The sequence below is a fragment of the Apis mellifera genome, linkage group LG2, assembly GCF_003254395.2.
Source record: "Apis mellifera strain DH4 linkage group LG2, Amel_HAv3.1, whole genome shotgun sequence".
NCBI lineage: Eukaryota > Metazoa > Arthropoda > Insecta > Hymenoptera > Apidae > Apis > Apis mellifera.
Genome location: NC_037639.1, coordinates 14,446,333 through 14,466,350, shown reverse-complemented (window position 1 = coordinate 14,466,350; position 20,018 = coordinate 14,446,333). Strand labels below are relative to the sequence as shown.

The following is a 20,018-nucleotide window of genomic DNA, read 5'->3' as shown; positions in this document are numbered from 1 at the left end:
GCGCGATTACAACAAGGATAACGTGTCGCCGAGCAATCGTGACGCCGATAATAAACGATATAATCCGCGTAAAGAGTAAATAAGAAAAGGTATCGACGTCAAACAAAACGCGAAATGGCGCCGCGCTCATTAAAAGAAGAAAAAAAAAAAAAAAAAAAAAAAGGAGAAGCCCCCTTTCGCCCGCGCGCCTCCCCCCATCTCCCCCTCCCCTATCCCCCCTATCCCCCTCCCCGCGCCGCGCTTCATTATCGTCCGACCCGTTCAATCGTTCGAGCGGGAATTAATTTCGCAAATATTGATCGTCCCGATCGACGTCCAAGGCCGATTCCTCGGTTGGATCGGGACGAATGTTGGAACGAGCCCGAGTTTCCATCCGCGCGGACTCGGCCGGCATTTGTCTCCATCCAACAGGCGAAGACTTATTGCGATCTCTTGGCAAGCGGCCGGTCGCGTTCCGCGCGAGCCTTTTACGATCCCTCTCGTAATCCCGCGCGCATGTCCACGCATGCCGGGGGGAGGGGGGGGGAGGAGGCGCCTCTCCCCCAATCTCCAAACCAATTTAACCTTAGACCACCTACGCGTACCCATCCATCCATCCATCCATCCAATCCTCTTCCTCCTCTTCCTCCGTTCCCCAATTTTCTCCCCCCCGATCCGCGCGATATCCGCGTTTTATCGCTTATTTATATAAATAAAACCGGGGACTCATTGTCCCCGAGAACTTGGAGAAATCGTGCCAAGGTGATCTCGGAATTCGGAGAATTATTATTATTATCCGAGCGCAACGAACTCCGCTCCACGAGTTGTTTGCCCATCCCTTTCCTCGCGGTTGAAAAAATTGAAAGGAACGGGGAGGGCGAAGGAGGAAGCGTCGTGTGTCACCGTCACCGAGGAAAGGGGAGGGGAGGGGAGTTTCGTGAGTTGCGAAAATTACGAGGCGTATTATATTCATTGGAGGAAAACGCGGCGCACGTGCGCACCCGCATCTCGTTTCCTGCACACGTGGTGGGATCCGCGCATCCCAACGCCTCGTAAACGTCCACGTGGTTAAAAGGTTCGATAATACGTTGCATCTGCGTCCGTCAGAACGCAGGACGGAATTAGATCTTGACCAGGTCGCTGGAAACGCTATCCCTTTCGCGTTTTCCACTACTTGGACCTCGTTTCTCGTTCTCAAAAGGGAGAAGAAAAGTGTTTGCGAGAGATTTAAGAATCTTACTTTTCCACCACCTCGATCGTCGAGAAAAAAAGAAATTACGAGGTGGAGTTTGAGAATCTTACAACCTCGATCTGTCCTTTTCGACTGTATCGTTGAAAAAAGGAGAGAAGAAATTACGAGGTGGAATTTAAAAATCTTAGAATCTCGTTGGAGGCTCTTACGATCGATGTAATTCCAAATCGATTTATATACATAGTTTATAAACTTGGCCATGCTTCTAGTACCGTTATCTTGGAGGAATAATTAGAAATAATTGGAATCTTCGTTCCTTGGTAAGATCAATCTAGTACAATGTTAAAGAGAATGTTAGAGAAGCACTGGTTATATATATATATAAATTTCCAATCAAGGCGAGGATCGTTGATGCGATCTTTACGAGGTCGATTAAAATCGTGGCTCGAAAAGAATGGAAGAGAGAGAGGGGGTTGCGACGAGGGAATATATATAAAGGAGCGTATCGGGGGTGGGGAAGAAGCTGGAACGAAAAGCCGGGGGTACCGCCCCCCCGCGGGGCCTGTTATTGTGTCGACGTGAACAATGATTCGACGCTAACGCGATTCATAACACCTCGACCACGTTCACAGATATAAAAGACCATCCATCACATCCCTCCGCGTTAGTCGATCCATCCACGATTCTCTGTTTGTTATCGATTCTCCCCCTCTCCCCGACTCTTCGTGAATGGCGAGCCACCCGACCTGTTTAATCCGCAACTTGTTACAGGGATGAAAATCGACGACCGATTAAACTCGTTTTACCTACTTTGTCCCGCTCGAAAAGTTTGGAAACTTTAAGAGATACGATACGAGCAATGGATGGAAAAAATTCAACAATCGATTTTTACCTCGATTATTCGAAGTAATAATTTGTAAATAGTAAACTCATGAAGAGTAAAAAAAGGGTTCAAGATTGCGTGCGAAATGAACGTTATTCAACGAACAATTTAATACACCTAAGTTACACTTTGTTCTGAAATTTTCAATCAGATTCGATAGAATTTTCAATTTTATAGAACACGTTCGATTGCACGGACCACGAGGTGGCAATTGGCGGGATTATCTTAATCGAAAGATCATCGATGGAGATTTCAACCGGGCGGGATACCACTTCCATCTCTGTCTCTTTCTCTATCTCCCTTCTCGAACGAGCTCTCCAAATTCGGCGCGGTAATAGATATTACGAGGTCGTTTCGCAACAAAGTGTTCCGTCTCGTTCGTATATCAAACGAGCCGACGAGGCGAGCAACCGGAACGCGCAAATTCGCATAAGCGGAACGTAATTGGCGGGGATAAGCCCCGGGCCCGCGAGACTTCCACTGCCGACTTTCGGGAACCGGTTCATCCCGATCAAAGGGGACACCTTCCTCTCCCCTTTCAGATATATAATTGGAACTTGGTTAACTTGGAACTTCCACCCTCCGTTTTACGATCAACCTCCCCTCCTCCTCGTGATAAAAACATTTTTTTTCTCCGCCCAATATTACACCTCTTGAAAAATAAAGAAGAAAGTAGTAAACGATCGATCGAGGGCTACGTAAGGCAGTAGATTACATTCGTCGTTGTTTTCACATCGCGTCGAGGGGAGAGGGAGGGATGGGGAGAAGGTTTGGCGGAGCAAGAAGGTTGCAGCGTTTATCGCGGAGGGAAGGTGGTTCTTTATTTATCGCGCGTATTGCTGGCACCTCTTCGGGGCCCCGACCGTTATAAATCTCAAGCCATTTAATATGCAAATCCCGCCACCTCCTCGACAGCCCGAGGACTCTCTCTCTCTCTCTCTCCTCTCTCTCCTTTTTTTTTTTATTTTCTTTACCATCGCGAACGAGTTTCAATCGCCGATGTAATTCATACTGCGACCGCGCGAGAGCAAATGCCATTCTCTCGGTCGAATACGTTATTATCTTACTCCTCTGGACCCCTTCCCCTCCACGAGCCCTCGGTGCTCGCGGGACGGCCGGTTACGCGCCAACAACGACTCCCACGAGGACCGCTTAATGATATCCGATATGCGATTTTATAAACTTTTCTTGATAAGTATTCTTTTCTAATATCGTTTCTTTCTCTTTTTTTTCTTCGCTTCTTTTTCTCCGTCATTTTTCCGATTGTTAATTCATTTTCGCCCTCAATGATGTTTCCAACATTAGGTTATAGATTGTTAATGGATCTAAAATAATTCTTTTTCTTTCTTTTCTTTCATTTCTTTTTCTTTATCACTTTTTCGATTATTAATTAATTGTGCCTTCATAATTTCGTAACGCTTTCAACTTTTTTTTTCACTTTTTTTTCTCTGTCATGTTTCTGATTATTAATTAAAGCTTTCAATATTAGGTTATAGATTGTTAGAGGATGTGAAATTATTCTTCTTCTTCTTTTTTTTCTTCGCTTCTTTTTCTCTGTCATTTTTCCGATTGTTAATTCATTTTGCCCTCAATGATGTTTCCAACATTAGGTTATAGATAGTTATAGATTGTTAACAGATCTAAAATAATTCTTCTTTTTTTTTCATTTCTTTTTCTCTGTCATTTTTTCGATTATTAATTCATTTTGCCCTCATAACGATGTTTCCAATATTAGGTTATAGGTTGTTAACGGATCTAAAATAATTCTTTTTTTTTCTTTTCTTTCACTTCTTTTTCTTTGTCATTTTTACGATTATTAATTAATTGTGTCTTTGTAACGCTTTCAACTTTTTTTTTTCCTCTTTTTTTTTCCTCTGTCATTTTTCCGATTATTAATTAATTGTGCCTTCGTAACGCTTTCAATATTATAGATTATAGATTGTTAGAGGATGTGAAATTATTCTTCTTCTTCTTTTCTTTCACTTCTTTTTCTCTATTTCTTATCTATTTTTTCAATTATTAATTATGCCTTCGTAACGCTTTTAATATTAGGTTATAGATTGTTAGCAGATGTAAAACTATTCTTCTTCTCCTTTTTTTTTTTTCCACTTCTTTTTCTCTATCATTTTTCCAATTATTAATTAATTGTGCCTTCTTAATAATGTTTCCAATATTAGATTATAGATTGTTAACGGATAATTCTTCTTTTCTTTTTTCATTTCTTTTTCTCTATTTCTTATCTATTTTTTCAATTATTAATTAATTGTGTTTTCGTAACGCTTTCAATATTAGATTATAGATTGTTAGAGGATGTGAAACTGTTCTTTTTCTTTCACTTCTTTTTTTTTGTCATTTTTTCAATTATTAATTAATTGTGCCTTCGTAACGCTTTCAATATTAAATTATAGATTGTTAGCAGATGTAAAACTATTCTTCTTCTCCTTCTTTTTTTTCCACTTTTTTTCTCTGTCATTTTTTCAATTATTAATTAATTGTGTCTTGTAACGCTTTCAATATTAGATTATAAATTGTTAGCGGATATAAAACTATTCTTCCTCTTCTTCTTTTCTTTTCGCTTATTTTTCTCTGTCATTTTTCCGATTATTAACTGATTTTGCCCCCATAAAGACGCTTCTAACACGGTTATATAGACGTTGTTAGCGGATGTAATGGAGGTGTCGTAAAAAATTAAGAAGAAAAAAAAAAAAGCTACTCGTTCTTCTTCAATTTTATATTTCATGCCGAGTCCAGCGATGGACTCAAGATTCAATAGTTATAAAGTTCGCTTCGATAATTTATTGTTGGAAACGTAATAACGCGATAACGCGAAATGGCCGATATTACTTAAGAAACGGATCGTAAGCATTTTAATAAATAATCACTCGTCGATTCCACTTTTAACTAGTTTTACTTTTTCGAGCCGATTTTTTTCGATCGATCCGATCCGTTCGCAACGACAATTCTCTTCCGTCTTCGCATACGACGACACACCATTTCTTCCCATTCCTCCGTCCACTTTCACCTTTTCTTCCAACAAATTTCAATCCCAGAAATATCTTCTAATAATTTACCCTATCATTATCGAGTAGGCGATAATCTCGTCCTGTTCGAAATAACCAACACCGAAGGATCGATCATCACTCTCCTTCAAAAGAATCCAACGATCCGAATACTTTCACCTCTCCGCGATTTCATTTCCACTCGTATTCGTACCATCATACATTATCGAACAAGTGATAATTCTCGATGCTCGGACAATCTTTCGAGTAAAACGCATAGCTTGGAAAATAATGTTTCTCTCTCTCTCTCTCTCAGTGCTCGAAACGAGGAATTCTCGATCGATGATCCGCGGCTATCTATGATGGTGGCGCGAAAGCAAGAGTGTGAACGATAATAATACTCGGCGGGGCAATAATACTCGGGTTGGGTTTGGTTGTATAAGTGCATTGCACCGGGCAGGGTCGCGAGTCGCGTTACGACCGCCTCGAGAAAAATACCTTTTTACGCGGCGCGGGTAACGCATTAGCGGCGAGGAACACGTGTTCGGCACGAACACTTTTCGCTACACACTTGTGAACGAGCACGCCGTGCGTGCCGTCTGCGTACACAACGCGTCTCCGCGCATACGGTCGCACGTTCGCTCTTTTCACCGGCCGATACTTTGTACCCGTTCGCGGATTATCGCGTCCTCTCTCTCTCTCTCCCTCCCTCCCTCCCTCCCTCTCTCCCTCTCCGTCCCTCTGTTTTTCTTTCTCGTTCTCTCGCCCCGCGAAGAAAGAGGAATACTTAGAAAAAGCCTCCACCGTTTCCCTTTTCTTTGCCACACGGTATTCTATGTATAGAACCTGAATGGCGCCTCTTCTCACGCGAACATTCTAGTTGGAATTTGGTTAAAACTCTGTTACCAGTCGCGCTCCCCGTCTCCTCCTCCTCTTCTTCTTCTTCTTCTTCTTCTTCTTCTACTCCTTCTTCTTCTTCTTCTTCTTCGTCTTCTTCTTTTTCTTCTTCTTCTTAATGGATATTTCTCCAGAGAAGGATAATTTAATTTCATTTTCGTTAACGAGTTAAGGTGCGTGTTTTATAAAAAATACATATATATATGTATATATATATATATATATATTTGTTCGTAAGTTTAACTCCGAAAGAAAGAGCAAAGTGAGGATTCCTCGAGAAAAGTCGGTAATTAGATGTTTCTTTTTCTATTTTTCCTCGACGGGATTCGATATTCGATTAACATACGCCATAAATCATAATATAACTAAACTGAGAGGTATAAAATTAATTACACCTTTATTAATATACCTCCGCAATCTCGATTTTAAAAAATGTTATCATTCTTACGTTTCGATCAATGTGCGAGAGACGGCTATGTAATAATGATTCTATATTAAGATTGGGACAATTTAGACGGACGCCAAAACTCATTTTATACACAATACGGATGGATAGATAGATAGATGGGCAAGTTTAATTCAAGTAATTGGCGTCGTTCCATTCTCGTTACGTAAAATCCTCCTTCGATACGAATCGAGACACGAATCTCTTTTTCTTAAGGACTCTCGCCTATCTCTTCCAAAAACACACACGAAATATCCTTCGAGCAAGATAAAATCCATCCATCCGAAAGAAAAGCAGATACGAAATATATAAATTGTTATAATTAATCGCGAAGGGGACAAGGAATGTTCTTCGTCCCTCGATCATCCCGGCTATCCCCTCCCCCTCTCCTCTACGAAGACGCGCGCGAGAGAGAGAGAGAGAGAGAGAGGGCATAGCAGCAGCGGATCGTAAAAGCGGAGAGCCGAGAATGGATCTGCTCGAATAAAAGTAAAATAGCGTCGTACGAGGCGAAGAGAGAGAGAGAGGAGGTTGCCTTTCGGCACAGAGCTCTCTTTCTCTCCTCCTCCTCCAAACTTTTATAGCCGTCCCTTTGGACCGGTCGAAGATCGATTCTCGGTAGAGGTGCAACCCGTATGAATTTTAATATTTATTACGTAATAAAGCCTCCACCCGGCCTGTTCCACGTTTTCGTCGGCCGTTCCGTTCGTTCTCAGCCTTTAATCCCGCGCGTTGGAATGGAACCTTGATCGGCCCACGGATGAAACCGTTCGACCCACATTCATCCCCCTCAGTTTCAGGGTTGCACAATAGGGAGGCAACTATTTTCGCGAGTGTGATTCCGTAGTAGTAGTAGTAGTAGCTCGTGTTTCGCGTGGTTCCGAGGTGAAGTCAACGGTTCAAACTAGGCGCAGTGTGCCGTGACGAGGCGCTGTTATCGAGTAAACGGCTGACGAACGTGCTCCCGGCACCAAATATCGGGAATAATAAGAAAAAAGGCGAAAAATGGGCGGGCAGGGGAGGGAGAGAAAGAATCACGTCGGCGTTGGAACGAGGCGAAGCCGTGTTTCGCGTTAACGCGTTCCCGTTTCGAGAAACGTGCGGCCATCGATTTGTCGAGCCATCGATCATCCTTCGCCTAACCGATCGCTCGTGAAGAAGAAGAAGAATCGTTCGCCGATTCCGAAACCGACTCTCGATCACGTATCGTCTCCCTATCGCGTCGTAGCACGCCAATATTAGAGAAAGAATCGTTTCGAGGAAGTTTCGGTGATTCAGTGATCTTATCCCTTATTCCTCCTCCTCCCTCGACTCGAGTAATCTCGGTTTCTTTTTTCGAAGAAGAGAGAAACGTTTCTCTCGTGGATAAGGAGTCGCGGTCCAACGAAAGGAGCAGGCTCTCCGTGATTCGCCTGGCCGAGAATGAAATCGGCAAACATAGCGGGCCGGTACCGTTAGGGAGCGTAGGGGCGGTGTTAGAAGGCCGAATTAGAAGACGGAAAGAGAGAGAGAGAGAGACAGGGGGGATTGATTTCTCTGGTGGACGGAACGCTTGTCTCCTCGTGGAAAGGACTCCTCCTGGCTCCTCCTTCCCTCGGGGGGACAGTTCGGTTCCCACTTTTATTCATAATATCTCTCGCTCCGATGTCGTTTTATCGCGTTTACGACCTTGTCGAGCAAATGTACGGGCCGAGCGTGTGGACGTTGGACGACGACAGACAGAGTCAATTCAGCTTGTCCATAAACACCCATCCACGTTTACCTCCATAAAACGAAATAAAGTCCTATGCGCGGCGCATCGCCGCGCCGAGAGAGTCCCGACGATGGGCGGACTCTCCCCGTTCCCGCGAGTGATGGATTTCCTCTTTGACGGATCGCTCGTAAACCTCCTCTAAATGTTTTCTCGGAAACGGCGAGAGGAGAGAGAGCCAATACGGATTTCCAGCACGCGGCCACTCTCTCCCTCTCCCTCTCGCTCGCTCGCTCGCTCTCTCCACCCTTGTCGTCCTTGTTGGACGATCGGGCTGCTTAGGGCCACCCGCTGGTTTTAGTGGGTCTTAAATCGGGATTATGTCGGGATTACAGGATCCTGCGTACGCTCGTCTCTCTCCTCTGGTAGCGGGCGAACCATTGCACCGAGCTTACGCCGAAAAAACCATCCTCCTACCACTACTACTATTACTGCTTCTTCTTTTTCTTTTGCTCCTTACATCCTTGGCTCGCCGAAGGAGTTTCGCTATCCAATCCCTTTTTTCTTTTCTTTTTTTCCCTTTTTCTCGTTCTTTCGGTTACGTAAAGAACAATATTTTTCAGGAACTCGTCGGTTCCTCGATTGGGTAATTTAGAGACGAGACGAGGTTCTTTTTTTTTCCTTCTTGTTCTTTCTTCTTCTCTTGTTTCTCGTAGGGGGTAAGTAAGCACGACGAGTCGAGTCACGACGAGCGTCGTGCATTTTCGGGAGGGTTGTCCGCTGCTCGTTGTCACGAGACGACGAAGGTGGAGTGGAAGACGCTCGGCTGGTACGTACCGGGATCGTTTCGCCAAGAATTCGTAAATTGGAAAAGACCCTGTTCCAACTTACTCACGAGCAAGCTCGGTTCAATCGTTTCGCACATTCGACTCGATATCGATTATTCCCTTTCTATCTCCCTTCAGGTTGTTCGCAAATCAGAGAAACGCCTGCCGATCGTACTCGCGTTTCCGAGAAGTTTCGTGATAAGTTTCGGACGATTTGCGGTTCCAGAGAAGCGGTGGCGGCCCGATCTCGGGCTTCTCTCGGCCACGAGAGGAAGGGAAAAAAAGAAAGAAAGAAGAAGAGGGAGAAAAGGGATGAGCAATCATCGGCAATTATTCGGAATCCCGGAGGATGTAACGACGTGCACCCGCTTGATTGATGCCCCCCGGCCGATACTCGGCCCGGTGAACAAGAGGAGAATCGCGTTTTCGTGCGGAGAAACCTCTCCGAAAATTCCGCTTCCACATTAATTATTATTATAATGCTGCTGATCCGACCGCCCCGCCGCCGTCCATTCCAACACCGGTAGTCCTTTGCCACGGACTCGCTCCGTCCACGCAAACCGAGGGGTGATCCCTCCTGAATCGTGTCATTTCTCATCCCGAATTATTATCGAGGAATTTCGAACAACTTCTTCGCTCGTGTAAATCGTTTCGTAATTCGAGCTCGAATTCACGATCGTGGCTTCGAGAGAGAACGAAGGAGAAGGAGAAATCTCGCGGAGAGTATCGAGAGCGAGAGCAAGGGCGGCGGCCGATTCTCGAAGATAAGGATACCCAACGGTGGCGGCGGTGCTCGAATCGCACGTGTGCCGTGAAATTTGGACGCGAGTCGCGGAAAGGAGGGGAAGGGAGGGGAAGGGAAGGGGATACGGACGTCGTGGCGGCACACCTGTCCAATTAGTCGTGCGCTCGTGCTCGAATTCGACCTACATTTTCCATGGCGGCGCGGACAAGTGACCGGGTAGCTTCCAGCATCGCGAGGGAAGAAACGAGAGAGAGAGAGAGAGAGGGAGGAGGAGAGGGAGAGGGAAAGAGAAGCGGCACGGTTCTCCGGCACGTTCCAGTGCTATAGATAGCTCGCGCACGCGAGCCGAGCGAAAAGCATTTAGCAGGATGACGTTCGCACATTCTAGACGTCTCGACGCCGACCGTTCTCCGACCGATCATCCGTTACGTTCCCGTGACGTAATTGTCGAATTCTTGCCCCGACAGTCCGCACCTCCTCGCTCCTTTCCTCCCTTCCCTTCCTTTCGCCTCTCGCTCTCCCCCCTCCCTCCCCAATTCGCTCCACCAATTCGCTCAGACGCGAAACGGGTGACAAGAATGATCGTTTGCACCGGGGACGATTGATTAATGGGCGGACCGTGGAGTTTTTCGCGATCGAGCCCCCCTTCCCTCCCTCTTTTTCGTCTCTGAGAGAAAAGATGAAAAGAAGAAGAAGAGGAGGAGGAGGAGGAGGAGGAGGAAGAAGAAACGGCGGCGACGGTGGCGGAACGAAGAGGGAAGATGGAAGAAATGGGAGAACGGGTTCCGCGTTGTGTGTGCAGGCTGGACGACGCGGACGACGCGGTGCCCGGGCGTGGGAAGTGAAATACGAGCGTTGTAGACGGCCAACGGCCATTTCCATCCTGCCGGTTTAGTATTGGCGGGCCACTAAGTCTGAACTAATTTGCTTATTAATATTTCACAACAGCGCCGATCGCTCTGGGGGTTCTTGATATATCGTCTCCCCCACCACCTCGACTACCGAGAACCCTCTCTCGCCCGCTCCGCCTCGCCTCGCCTCTCCTCTCCTCTCCTCGTCTCTCCTCGTCTCTCCTCTCCTCTCCTCTCCTCTCCTCGCCTCGTCTCGTCGCGCCTCGCCTCGCCTCGCCTCGTCGCGCCTCGCCTCGCCTCGCCTCACCTCGCCTCGTCTCACTTCGCCTCGTCTCGCCTCGCCTCGCCTCTTACCTCGTTTCTACGCCTGCCTTTCATTCCTTCTTCCCATTCGAATGGTACACACAACAACCGGTACCTTCGACGAAACCTTCTTAGTTACGAATCGACGCTCTCGCCGATTGTTTTACCGAGACTTATCCCTGACTGGCGCCACCTTTCTCTAAATGGTACTTATCCTCCGCTTCGAGGTTTTACGATCCATCGAGCCGATCGAGGGATCGGCATGCAATCAACGAATATCGCGGGTCAAAGCTCGACGAACTTTGTTTAACGAGCTTTTGTCCAAAGACGGAGGAACGACGGCCGCGTCGCGAGGAGGTTGTTCGACGGAGATAATTACCGCGCGACGAGCTGGCTCGCCGCGATTAACAACGTGGTTCGAGCCTCGGAGCCGTATCGGCGCGTTTACGATCCCTGACGAATTCGCGTCGCAATACAGAGGAGAGGAGGAGCCGGGGCCGCGCATGGCCACAACGAGTCGGGGATTATTTGGGTCGTGACGGTGGCCGTCGCTACGACGGACTTAAACCCTTATTCTGGCAGAATGACAAGCACGAATCGAAAGTTATTTCTGCGAGGTCGATATATAGGTTGATTTACGCCTGGCATCGGACAATAACGCGACCAACCGCAATATCACGGTTCGCGTTGGTATTTTATAACCCTGTAAATAGCCGCGAAGACGACGCAGCTTCTCGGAACTCTTCGATTCTCGAGAACTCGCTACGAATCCTCTCGCCCGATTCGTTGTCGCTCCTTTCCAATTACCGATTCCTCGCCGATCCCCCTCCGTCCAGGATTCAACACGCTTCACACGCTTTTTACTTTCCACGCATTTTTCTTTCACCTTTTCCCTCCAAATCTCCACTTTTCCCCCCTCGCCCAACCGTTACGTACCACGTTTTACGCCGCCTCGGTCACATTGTTGGCAACCGTTGCTACCCAACTCCTCCCCCACCCTTCGCCGATCCTTCGTGCTCGCGATCGCGACAACCGTCATTCGTCTCCGGACCATCCTCGCCTTCGTCGTCGTTGACGTGCTCCTCCTCCTCCTCCTCTTCCTCCTTTTCTTCGTCTTTTCGTCCGCCTCTTCGCAAAGGCCACCGATCGAACTCGTTCTCCTTCGATGATTTCCGAATGATTTTCGAATCAAGCGAGTATCAAAGTGGTCGAGTAACACGCTGGAAGATTTTATCGTCGCGAGAAAAAACGGGCGCGATATGGGTCGCGAGTCATCGTTCGGCCGGGCCCACCCAGGTCGTCCTCCACCGTGACCGCGTGCACCCGAGAGAAAGAAGAGTCGAAAGGGCGACGAATGGGCGAAGCGAGGAGACCAAGACGGACGAGGTGGAATTATTCGCGCGCCACGCCCTCGGATCTTGTTTTGTCTATCCCCCGTGATCCTCTTGATCCGCGTCATCCTCGCGGGGAAACGCCAACTAGAACGAATAGGATTCGGCGCGGATTAATTTCGCCCGCCGAAACGAATGTCAAGAGCGTCCAATTATATAAGATCGGACGATCTCTTCTCCCGCTCCGATATTGGATCACAATGCCAACAATATCGTCGAATTTTCGAATATTTCGAGCGAACACTTTTTCTTTTTCTATCCTCCTCCAATTCGCGAGGAATCTTATTAGACCTAACAGTCTATGAATAGGAATTGAAAAAGCTTCGAAGAGAAATTTCTTCTTCCAACTCGTGAAGAAAGAGATTATTACGAATTGTTTTAACTGGATCATTTTGAGAAGATAGAGAATTTCGAAGTTTTTGAACAAGGATGAGATATCAGGGGGAGGAAATTAAGAATCCTTCGAGCGAAGATTTTATTTCTTTTTCTTTTCTTTTTTCTATCTAATTCGCGAGGAATCTTATTAGACTTAACAGTCTATGAATAGGAATTAAGAAAGCTTCGAAGAGAAATTTCTTCTTCCAACTCGTGAAGAAAGAGATTATTACGAATTGTTTTAAGTGAATCATTTTGAGAAGATAGAGAATTTTGAAGTTTTTGAACAAGGGCGAGATATCAGGGGGAGGAAATTAAGAATCCTTTGAGCGAAGATTTTTTTTCTTTTTCTTTTCTTTTTTCTATCCTCCTCCAATTCGCGAGGAATCTTATTAGACTTAACAGTCTATGAATAGGAATTAAGAAAGCTTCGAAGAGAAATTTCTTTTTCCAACTCATAAAGAAAGAGATTGTTTTAAGTGAATCATTTTGAGAAGATAGAGAATTTCGAACAAAGTTTTTGAACAAGGGCGAGATATCAGGGGGAGGAAATTAAGAATCCCCTTTGCTTGCAACGCGCCGATATAAAAGTTTTGTTTCCCTGGGATTATAGTAGGGGAAAGAGAGAGAGAAGGAGGATGCCACCCACGAATTATAAGCCACACCCGGCAGCGAGGGGGGGTTGCCATGCCACCGGAGGAGATACAATTATTTGATCGAGCGAGCAACAAGTGGCCCACGGTTCTCTTCTATTTTAGTCGGGGAGATTTCGATGCCTCGATAGAGAGGCTCTTACCAACCACACAATTGCCCCCATAGGGCGATAATCCAGCTCGAGCTCGTGCGTTACATCGAGATCGATGCGCCCCCATATAACCGAGCTCCAGCCTCCGATTTCCGCGCCGATTCAGATTTCCCTACACTAATTCCACTCTTCCGTCAGAACTTTAATCTTTTCCTTCCTTTTCCTCTTCTTTGTCTACCAATTTTCTTTTCTTTTTGATTTAAAAATCGGTTCTATTCTTCCGTTAGAATTTTAATCTTTTCCTTCCTTTTCCTCTTCTTTGTCTACCAATTTTCTTTTCTTTTTTGATTTAAAAATCGGTTCCACTCTTCCATCAGAACTTTAATCTTTTCCTTCCTTTTCCTCTTCTTTATCTACCAATTTTCTTTTCTTTTTGATTTAAAAATCAGTTCTGTTCTTTCCTTAGAATTTTAATCTTTCTTTTCCTCTTCTTTGTTACCAATTTTCTTTTTCTTTTTTGATTTAAAAATCGGTTCCACTTTTCCATTAGAATTTTAATCTTTTCCTTCCTTTTCCTCTTCTTTGTCTACCAATTTTCTTTTCTTTTTGATTTAAAAATCGGTTCTATTCTTCCGTTAGAATTTTAATCTTTTCCTTCCTTTTCCACTTCTTTGTTACCAATTTTCTTTTTCTTTTTTGATTTAAAAATCGGTTCTATTCTTCCGTTAGAATTTTAATCTTTTCCTTCCTTTTCCTCTTCGTTACCAATTTTCTTTTCTTTTTGATTTAAAAATCGGTTCCACTTTTCCATTAGAATTTTAATCTTTTCCTTCCTTTTCCTCTTCTTTATCTACCAATTTTTTTTTCTTTTTTAATTTAAAAATCGGTTCCTCCAGAGAGATTCGGATCTTTATGAAATCTTCTGGCGATTGATAATTTCGTAATCGATTTTTTATCCCAAAGATGGATCTACGTCTGGAGAAACTTTGCGACGAGAGAGAGAGAGAGAGAGAGAGGAGGAGGAAATAAAGGGAGGAAAAGAATGGAAAAAAGTACGTATAATCGGATGGAAGAGGAGGCGCGCAAACGTGTGCGCGAGACTCGCGTTTGGCGTGGCAAAAGCGAGAAACACGTCGCAACCTCCTCCCCCCTGCTCCCTCTCCTCTCCACGCTCCATCGCGACTCCCTTGACAGTTAACTTGGCTAAGACGGATCGTAAATTATGCCAATATTTCCGCGAAATCCTAACAAGATTATAAAGCGGATTGTAGCGGCTGGTTTCTCTCTCTCTCTCTTTCTCTCTTTCTCTTTCTCCCTCCTTTCCTCGAGCCCTTTCTCGATCTGTTGGTGGCCCGGCGGAAGGGCTGGAAGGGCTAGAGCTCCGGGGGAAGGGAGGGAAAGGGAGGAGAGAAAGAGAGAGAAAGAGAGGGAGGGCATGGCACCTCTCCGGGGTCGGGGGTGGGTGGGCGAGAGCGAGAAAGAGAGAAAGTTCTATTTATAATGCGTTTGCGTCTTTGCAGGGGCCCCAGCCGGTGGAGGCAGTAAATGTCGCGTGTATTTCATATGAAACTCCACCCCCTCCCGGCTATTCTTCGCAATGCCAATCCCGGTCTTTTTCGTCCGTCCGATAATACCGGCCGCTAACAAAGTTAAACCGTTCACCCACGAACAAAGTCCTTCCACTCTCCTTCTCCGCTCCGTTTCCACCCTCTCCCCACGCCCTCCTTCCTCTCCTTCCCCTTCTCGCGGCCCAACAGTTCGAGGAGGGATTATTGTCAAGCGTGAGTGTGTGCGCGTGTGTGTGTGTGTGTGTGCGTTACACGCTCGATACGAAAAGTTGTATTAATTAAAAAAGAGAGAGAGAGAGAAAGAACGTACGGCAGGGAACGCGCGTTTCTCATTTTCGGTGAGTGTATTCGACGTGTAATTGGAGTGTGACGCTATTTTAAGCTCTCCAAATGTTCCCGAACGAATAGTTTCGAAGGGAGACGTTTCGATTCTCTTCGGATACCATTGCTGCGCGCCGCAACGCCACAAATTAGCTCGTAAACCGTGCGTTGAAAGTAGCGGTTTCGTTTCGTTCGTCGGTATTTACAAGCGATCGAAATAATGTTCCGAATCTCTTTTTTTTTTTACAGAGGGAAAGAATTCATCGAAAATCGATATCATAGCAAAAGCGACGTTTCGTTCGATGAAAGCAAACTTTCAGCATATCGAGTTTAGCATAGCGAACAAATTTATATACTCGTTCCGTCCCCGAATGGGAACACGATTACCAAGCCAATTATATGCTCGGAATCGACGATGGCTTTTCCACTTTTTCCTTTATGCCGGCAAATAACACGGTTCAGACATCGGCGGGTGTAATCGGCATCGATAAGAAATCGAAGTATGTATATATACATATACATATATACGTATATATAGAGGAGGGAGTTATATTGCAGGATTGGCGGGATATTGGATAGATTCGAGGGCCGTGGTCACGCGAGATTCTGGGAAAAGTCGTTTCGCGCTTGTCCCGAAAGGGGGTTTTAAAGCGGGCGCGTAGCCGGGTCGCAGTTTCTGCGTCGGTTAATAAAGGCCTCCGACACAGTCCAATCGTTATTAGATCGGGCACTCCTTCTTCGGCCCGCCAATCTTGCCCGCCCAATATACTTCGCGATAACTCGTAAAACGCAACATTTTGTTTCCTATACCAATTACCCCCACCCGCGGCGGGAGGGGGGCGACCGGAGGTGTGCATCGACCATTCCGCGCGATCACGTTCCAATGGAAACGGGGAGCAAGGGGAGAAGAAGAAGAAGAAGAAGCTCGCTTTCGTCCGGTCGGCGAATCTTGGCCCAAGTTTCGCCTCGCTCGTGGGGATGCGCGACCTGCGTAAAAGTCGTTAAGGGGGGAAAGAAGAATAAACGAGGAAAGTGGAGGAGGAGGAATCGCGTATATCCGGCGCGATATCTTGCGTGAATATGGATTAGGAGGAAAAATTAGAGGTTTCTCGCAGGCAAAGTTACGATCTACCGTCACGGGTTCACGCTTCGCGACTCCATCGCGATATTGTCTCGATACGATTTCTTCTCTCGTTACAGTTGGATTCGTTATAGTTGGATCACAGTATCGATCCGAGAGGAGGAGATCGCTGCTTGGAGAAAATAGCGGCGGACGGGCAATAAGACGCAAATAGGCGAGCACAGAGGATCGGCGTGGACGGAGACAATCGGATGGCTCGTATGGTGGTGGTGTTGTACACGCTCGGTACCCTCGGTTCCCAACGAAGCGCGCCGAGAATTATGTATTACACCGATAGGTACATAACGCCTGTACGCCACGTCGAATGGCTACTTTGACTGGTCGGAGCGAGCATGCAATGGCCACCATTGCGGCTCGCTACGGCTCGAATACAACGGCGGGACGCGGCCGCAGTGGCGGCGGTGGCGGCGGCCATTATAAAAATAACTGCTGATTGGACGCCCTACCAAGAAAAGTCGTAATCGCATCCTGAAATGCTTCTTCTCTCTCTTCCTTTCACTCCTTCCCTCCTTCTCCTCCCGCTCTCTCTCTCTCTCTCTCCCGCTCGCTCTCTCGCTCTCCTCTCTCCCCCCCCCGTTTTCTTTTCCCCTCGCCATTTCTTTCTACTTATCTTCGTATCTTCTTCTTCGTCTTCCCCCTTCGCCGCTAGATTCCTGTCGAACAATGAGACCCATTCCTCCCGTCGACTTCCACACCTTCTTCTTCTTCTTCTCTTCTGGTATCGTCTCTCTCTCTCTCCTCTGGAAGGAGAACTATACTCGAACGTATCCACGGTACGCTCGATTATCCATTTCTCGATTCCATTCCTCGCTTTCTTTTCTTTTCTTTTCTTTCCTTTTTTTTTTTTCTTTCGGAAGAAGAAAAGGGAGAGGAAGTAAAAATCTCTCTCTCTCTCTCTCTCCCGCCTCCTTAAAGTTTAAGGCGGCGTTATTCGAATTTATTCCCCCGGTTATATGGAGCGAGCGAGAAAGCGAAGGAGCAGCGAACCGGCCATTTTCCTCCAAGGGGAACAACGCGCGCGCGCGCGGGGAATGATTTGTGGAGGAGCACAGGGAGCGAAGAAAAAGCACGAGATACGTGGATGGGACGCGGCGAAAGGGGGTTCGGAGTCCGCGAGGCACCTTTCGTTGCGGCGCGAACGCGAGGAGGATAGGAGGCAGGGAAGAATCGGGCGCCATTTTGCGAGGCCAGGTTTTATCGCCGCGCCCTATATAGGAGCATTATGCCTGGGTTGCCGGGTTGCGCGTATATCAACAATAATTGCAGGGCCAATAATAAAGCTGGAGGGACCACGCTCGATAGCCCGAAATTGCCGGTTCCCCTACCCCGGCCTGCAACGTTTTATTGCCTCCACTCTCGAGGCCGGGAATGGCGGCAGCCCCCTTCATCCTTCTCGATGGCGGATAAACGATCCACCGATACTCGATAGCCGCCCGATCAATCGCCTCTTCGATTTTAACCTGAAACAAGGAGGGGAGGGAGATAGAGAAGAAGAGTAATTTAATTCGCGAGAGAATCGAGAGACGAGTTTTCTATTTTCTCGATTATATGTATAACAAAGAAGGGAAGAGTTATAATATTAAAGATCGTTTCTCTTTCGTCGCTGGTAGCTCAATTCCTGTCAAAAGTCGGCTCGCGCGAGCGCGAGTTCGGTGTTATTATTAGAGATAGCGGGACGTTGTTGCCCTTCTCGTTATTATTTTCTTTTTGCCATCTCTCTCTCCGGGGTGTGTTGGTCGTGCTCGTCCTCGTCTTCGTCTTGGTCGTCATCTGGTCGTGGTCGTCGTTGTTGCCGATGCCGCTGTTTTGCAGCAAGGTGTTTCGTACGAAGAATCGTTGGCGAGCTCGTAAAGAGCCGCAAAGGAGAGCTCGCACGCGCGATAGTCACGAGTATTGCCCTTGTTAACGCCCCGTTAACTCGAACCTCTGGACAAACTCGTAAAATTTACCGGCTTCGAGCCGGTAAGACTACCACCACGCGATGTACAACGGTTGCCGGTGAATTTTCGCGTGACTTTAAATCGAGCTGGAATTATGTGTTTAGTGCGAACGTCGGCCGACGAGGCATCGCGAGAATATCTCTCTCTCTCTCTCTCTCTTCCTTCTTTCTTCTTCCTTCTCTTTTCTTTTCGAAAAGAAAGAGAGGGAAAAAAAAGATCGAGCGGATGGCGGAAATTGAAAATTCGATCAAAGACGATTCGAACGTGTTCGATTATCCTCGCCCATGAACCCGTATTTATACGGGAACAACGAACGGATCGAGCGCACCAGCAATACTCGTAAACTCGACGTTTACATACGCGTTGTCGGGCCGCGTTGAGATAGTCGCAAAACTTGTTAACACCCCGTTAACACGGATCGAACAGCCTCGTAACAGCTCGACGGCGGAATTGTCGAGTGGCCATTTGACGGCGCTCGTTTCGTACGACGAAATTTTCGTCGCGTTTATCGCTATTGATTGTGACAACTTTCAACTATTTTAAATTAATTTCCTCGATTTATGAAAGCGGTAGTTATAGTTTTCCTTGGCGTCCGGCGCGATTCCACCGCGCGTTATCTTAAGTACCGATTAAAACTCGCGTAAAAGCTCGTAAAAGGCTCGTTCGTCGCTGGCGCGCGAGCGAGTTTGCGATAATTTCGATATAATTGCGATTTTGCACGCGGCCGCATGGATCGCGTGGAAAAATATTCGCCGGATTATCCACGCCGATCGATCCATTTCACCCGTTCCGCTCCAACGACCCCTCTTTCTCACCCCCTCCCCATTCAAACCCATTTTTCTTTCTCCTATTTATATATATACACACACGTTCTAGCTCTAGCACGACGAGTAAGGAGATCGTAAAAGTAGCCGCGTTCGCGTGATCGTTACGAATTCGTTACTGCTCTCGTTAACGCCCCCCTTGCTTGCAAGCCCCGTTTGGACAAACCTCGTAAAGTTGGAGCGCGGCGCAACATCGTCGAAAACGCGGTCGAAACCGATCACGTGACGGATAAACACCGAACTCGCCTCGAACTTGATGGATACCTTCTTCTTTTTTCTCTTCTCTCTATCTCTCTCTCTGTTTCTCCTCTTATTTATCTTCCCCCCCATTTGGTTGGGTTAATTATGTTGATTTCAGGAACGCCGATCAATCGACTGCCGATCATGGCGAAATCGGTACTGGATCTGTACGAATTGTATAATTTGGTGATAGCGAGAGGTGGCCTCGTTGACGTGATCAACAAGAAGCTTTGGCAGGAGATCATCAAAGGCCTACACTTACCATCGAGTATCACTTCCGCCGCGTTCACTCTGCGTACCCAGTAAGTAGATCGTCGAAGTTTCTCATCCGGGACCCTACGCGCTCTGCCTACCGTCGCGCCGTAATATCGTCGTACATCGATCCGGCGTGCGACGACGAATTTTCATCAAAGCTCGCGAAATCTGAAGCACAGGGATGACTCACCCTTCCGCCTTTTCTCGTTCCGCCGAAGGAAAGGATCGACGTCCATTTAGGTGACATTATTCCCCCTCCTCTTTCCTTCGAATCGATCTTCTCTTCTTCTTCTTCTTCTTCCTCTTCTTTTTCCACGGATCGATCGTTTCGCAAGAAGATCGATCGTGGATAAGAGAATGGAGATCGAAAGGAAAATAAGTGGAGACATCAAAGGGCGATACGTACG

At 46.7% G+C, this 20,018-nt stretch overlaps 1 protein-coding gene across 3 annotated transcripts in view; it reads left to right on the top strand.

The window, feature by feature from the left end:
- The window catches only part of LOC725697 (protein dead ringer), an 88,516-nt gene that overhangs the window by 60,774 nt on the left and 7,724 nt on the right, over positions 1-20,018 (top strand). For all 3 annotated transcript variants that reach the window (XM_016910785.2, XM_016910786.2, XM_016910787.2), the window contains exon 5: positions 19,475-19,658. In XM_016910785.2, the coding sequence (XP_016766274.1) occupies positions 19,475-19,658 (184 nt within the window). The remainder of the gene's footprint in view (positions 1-19,474; positions 19,659-20,018) is intronic.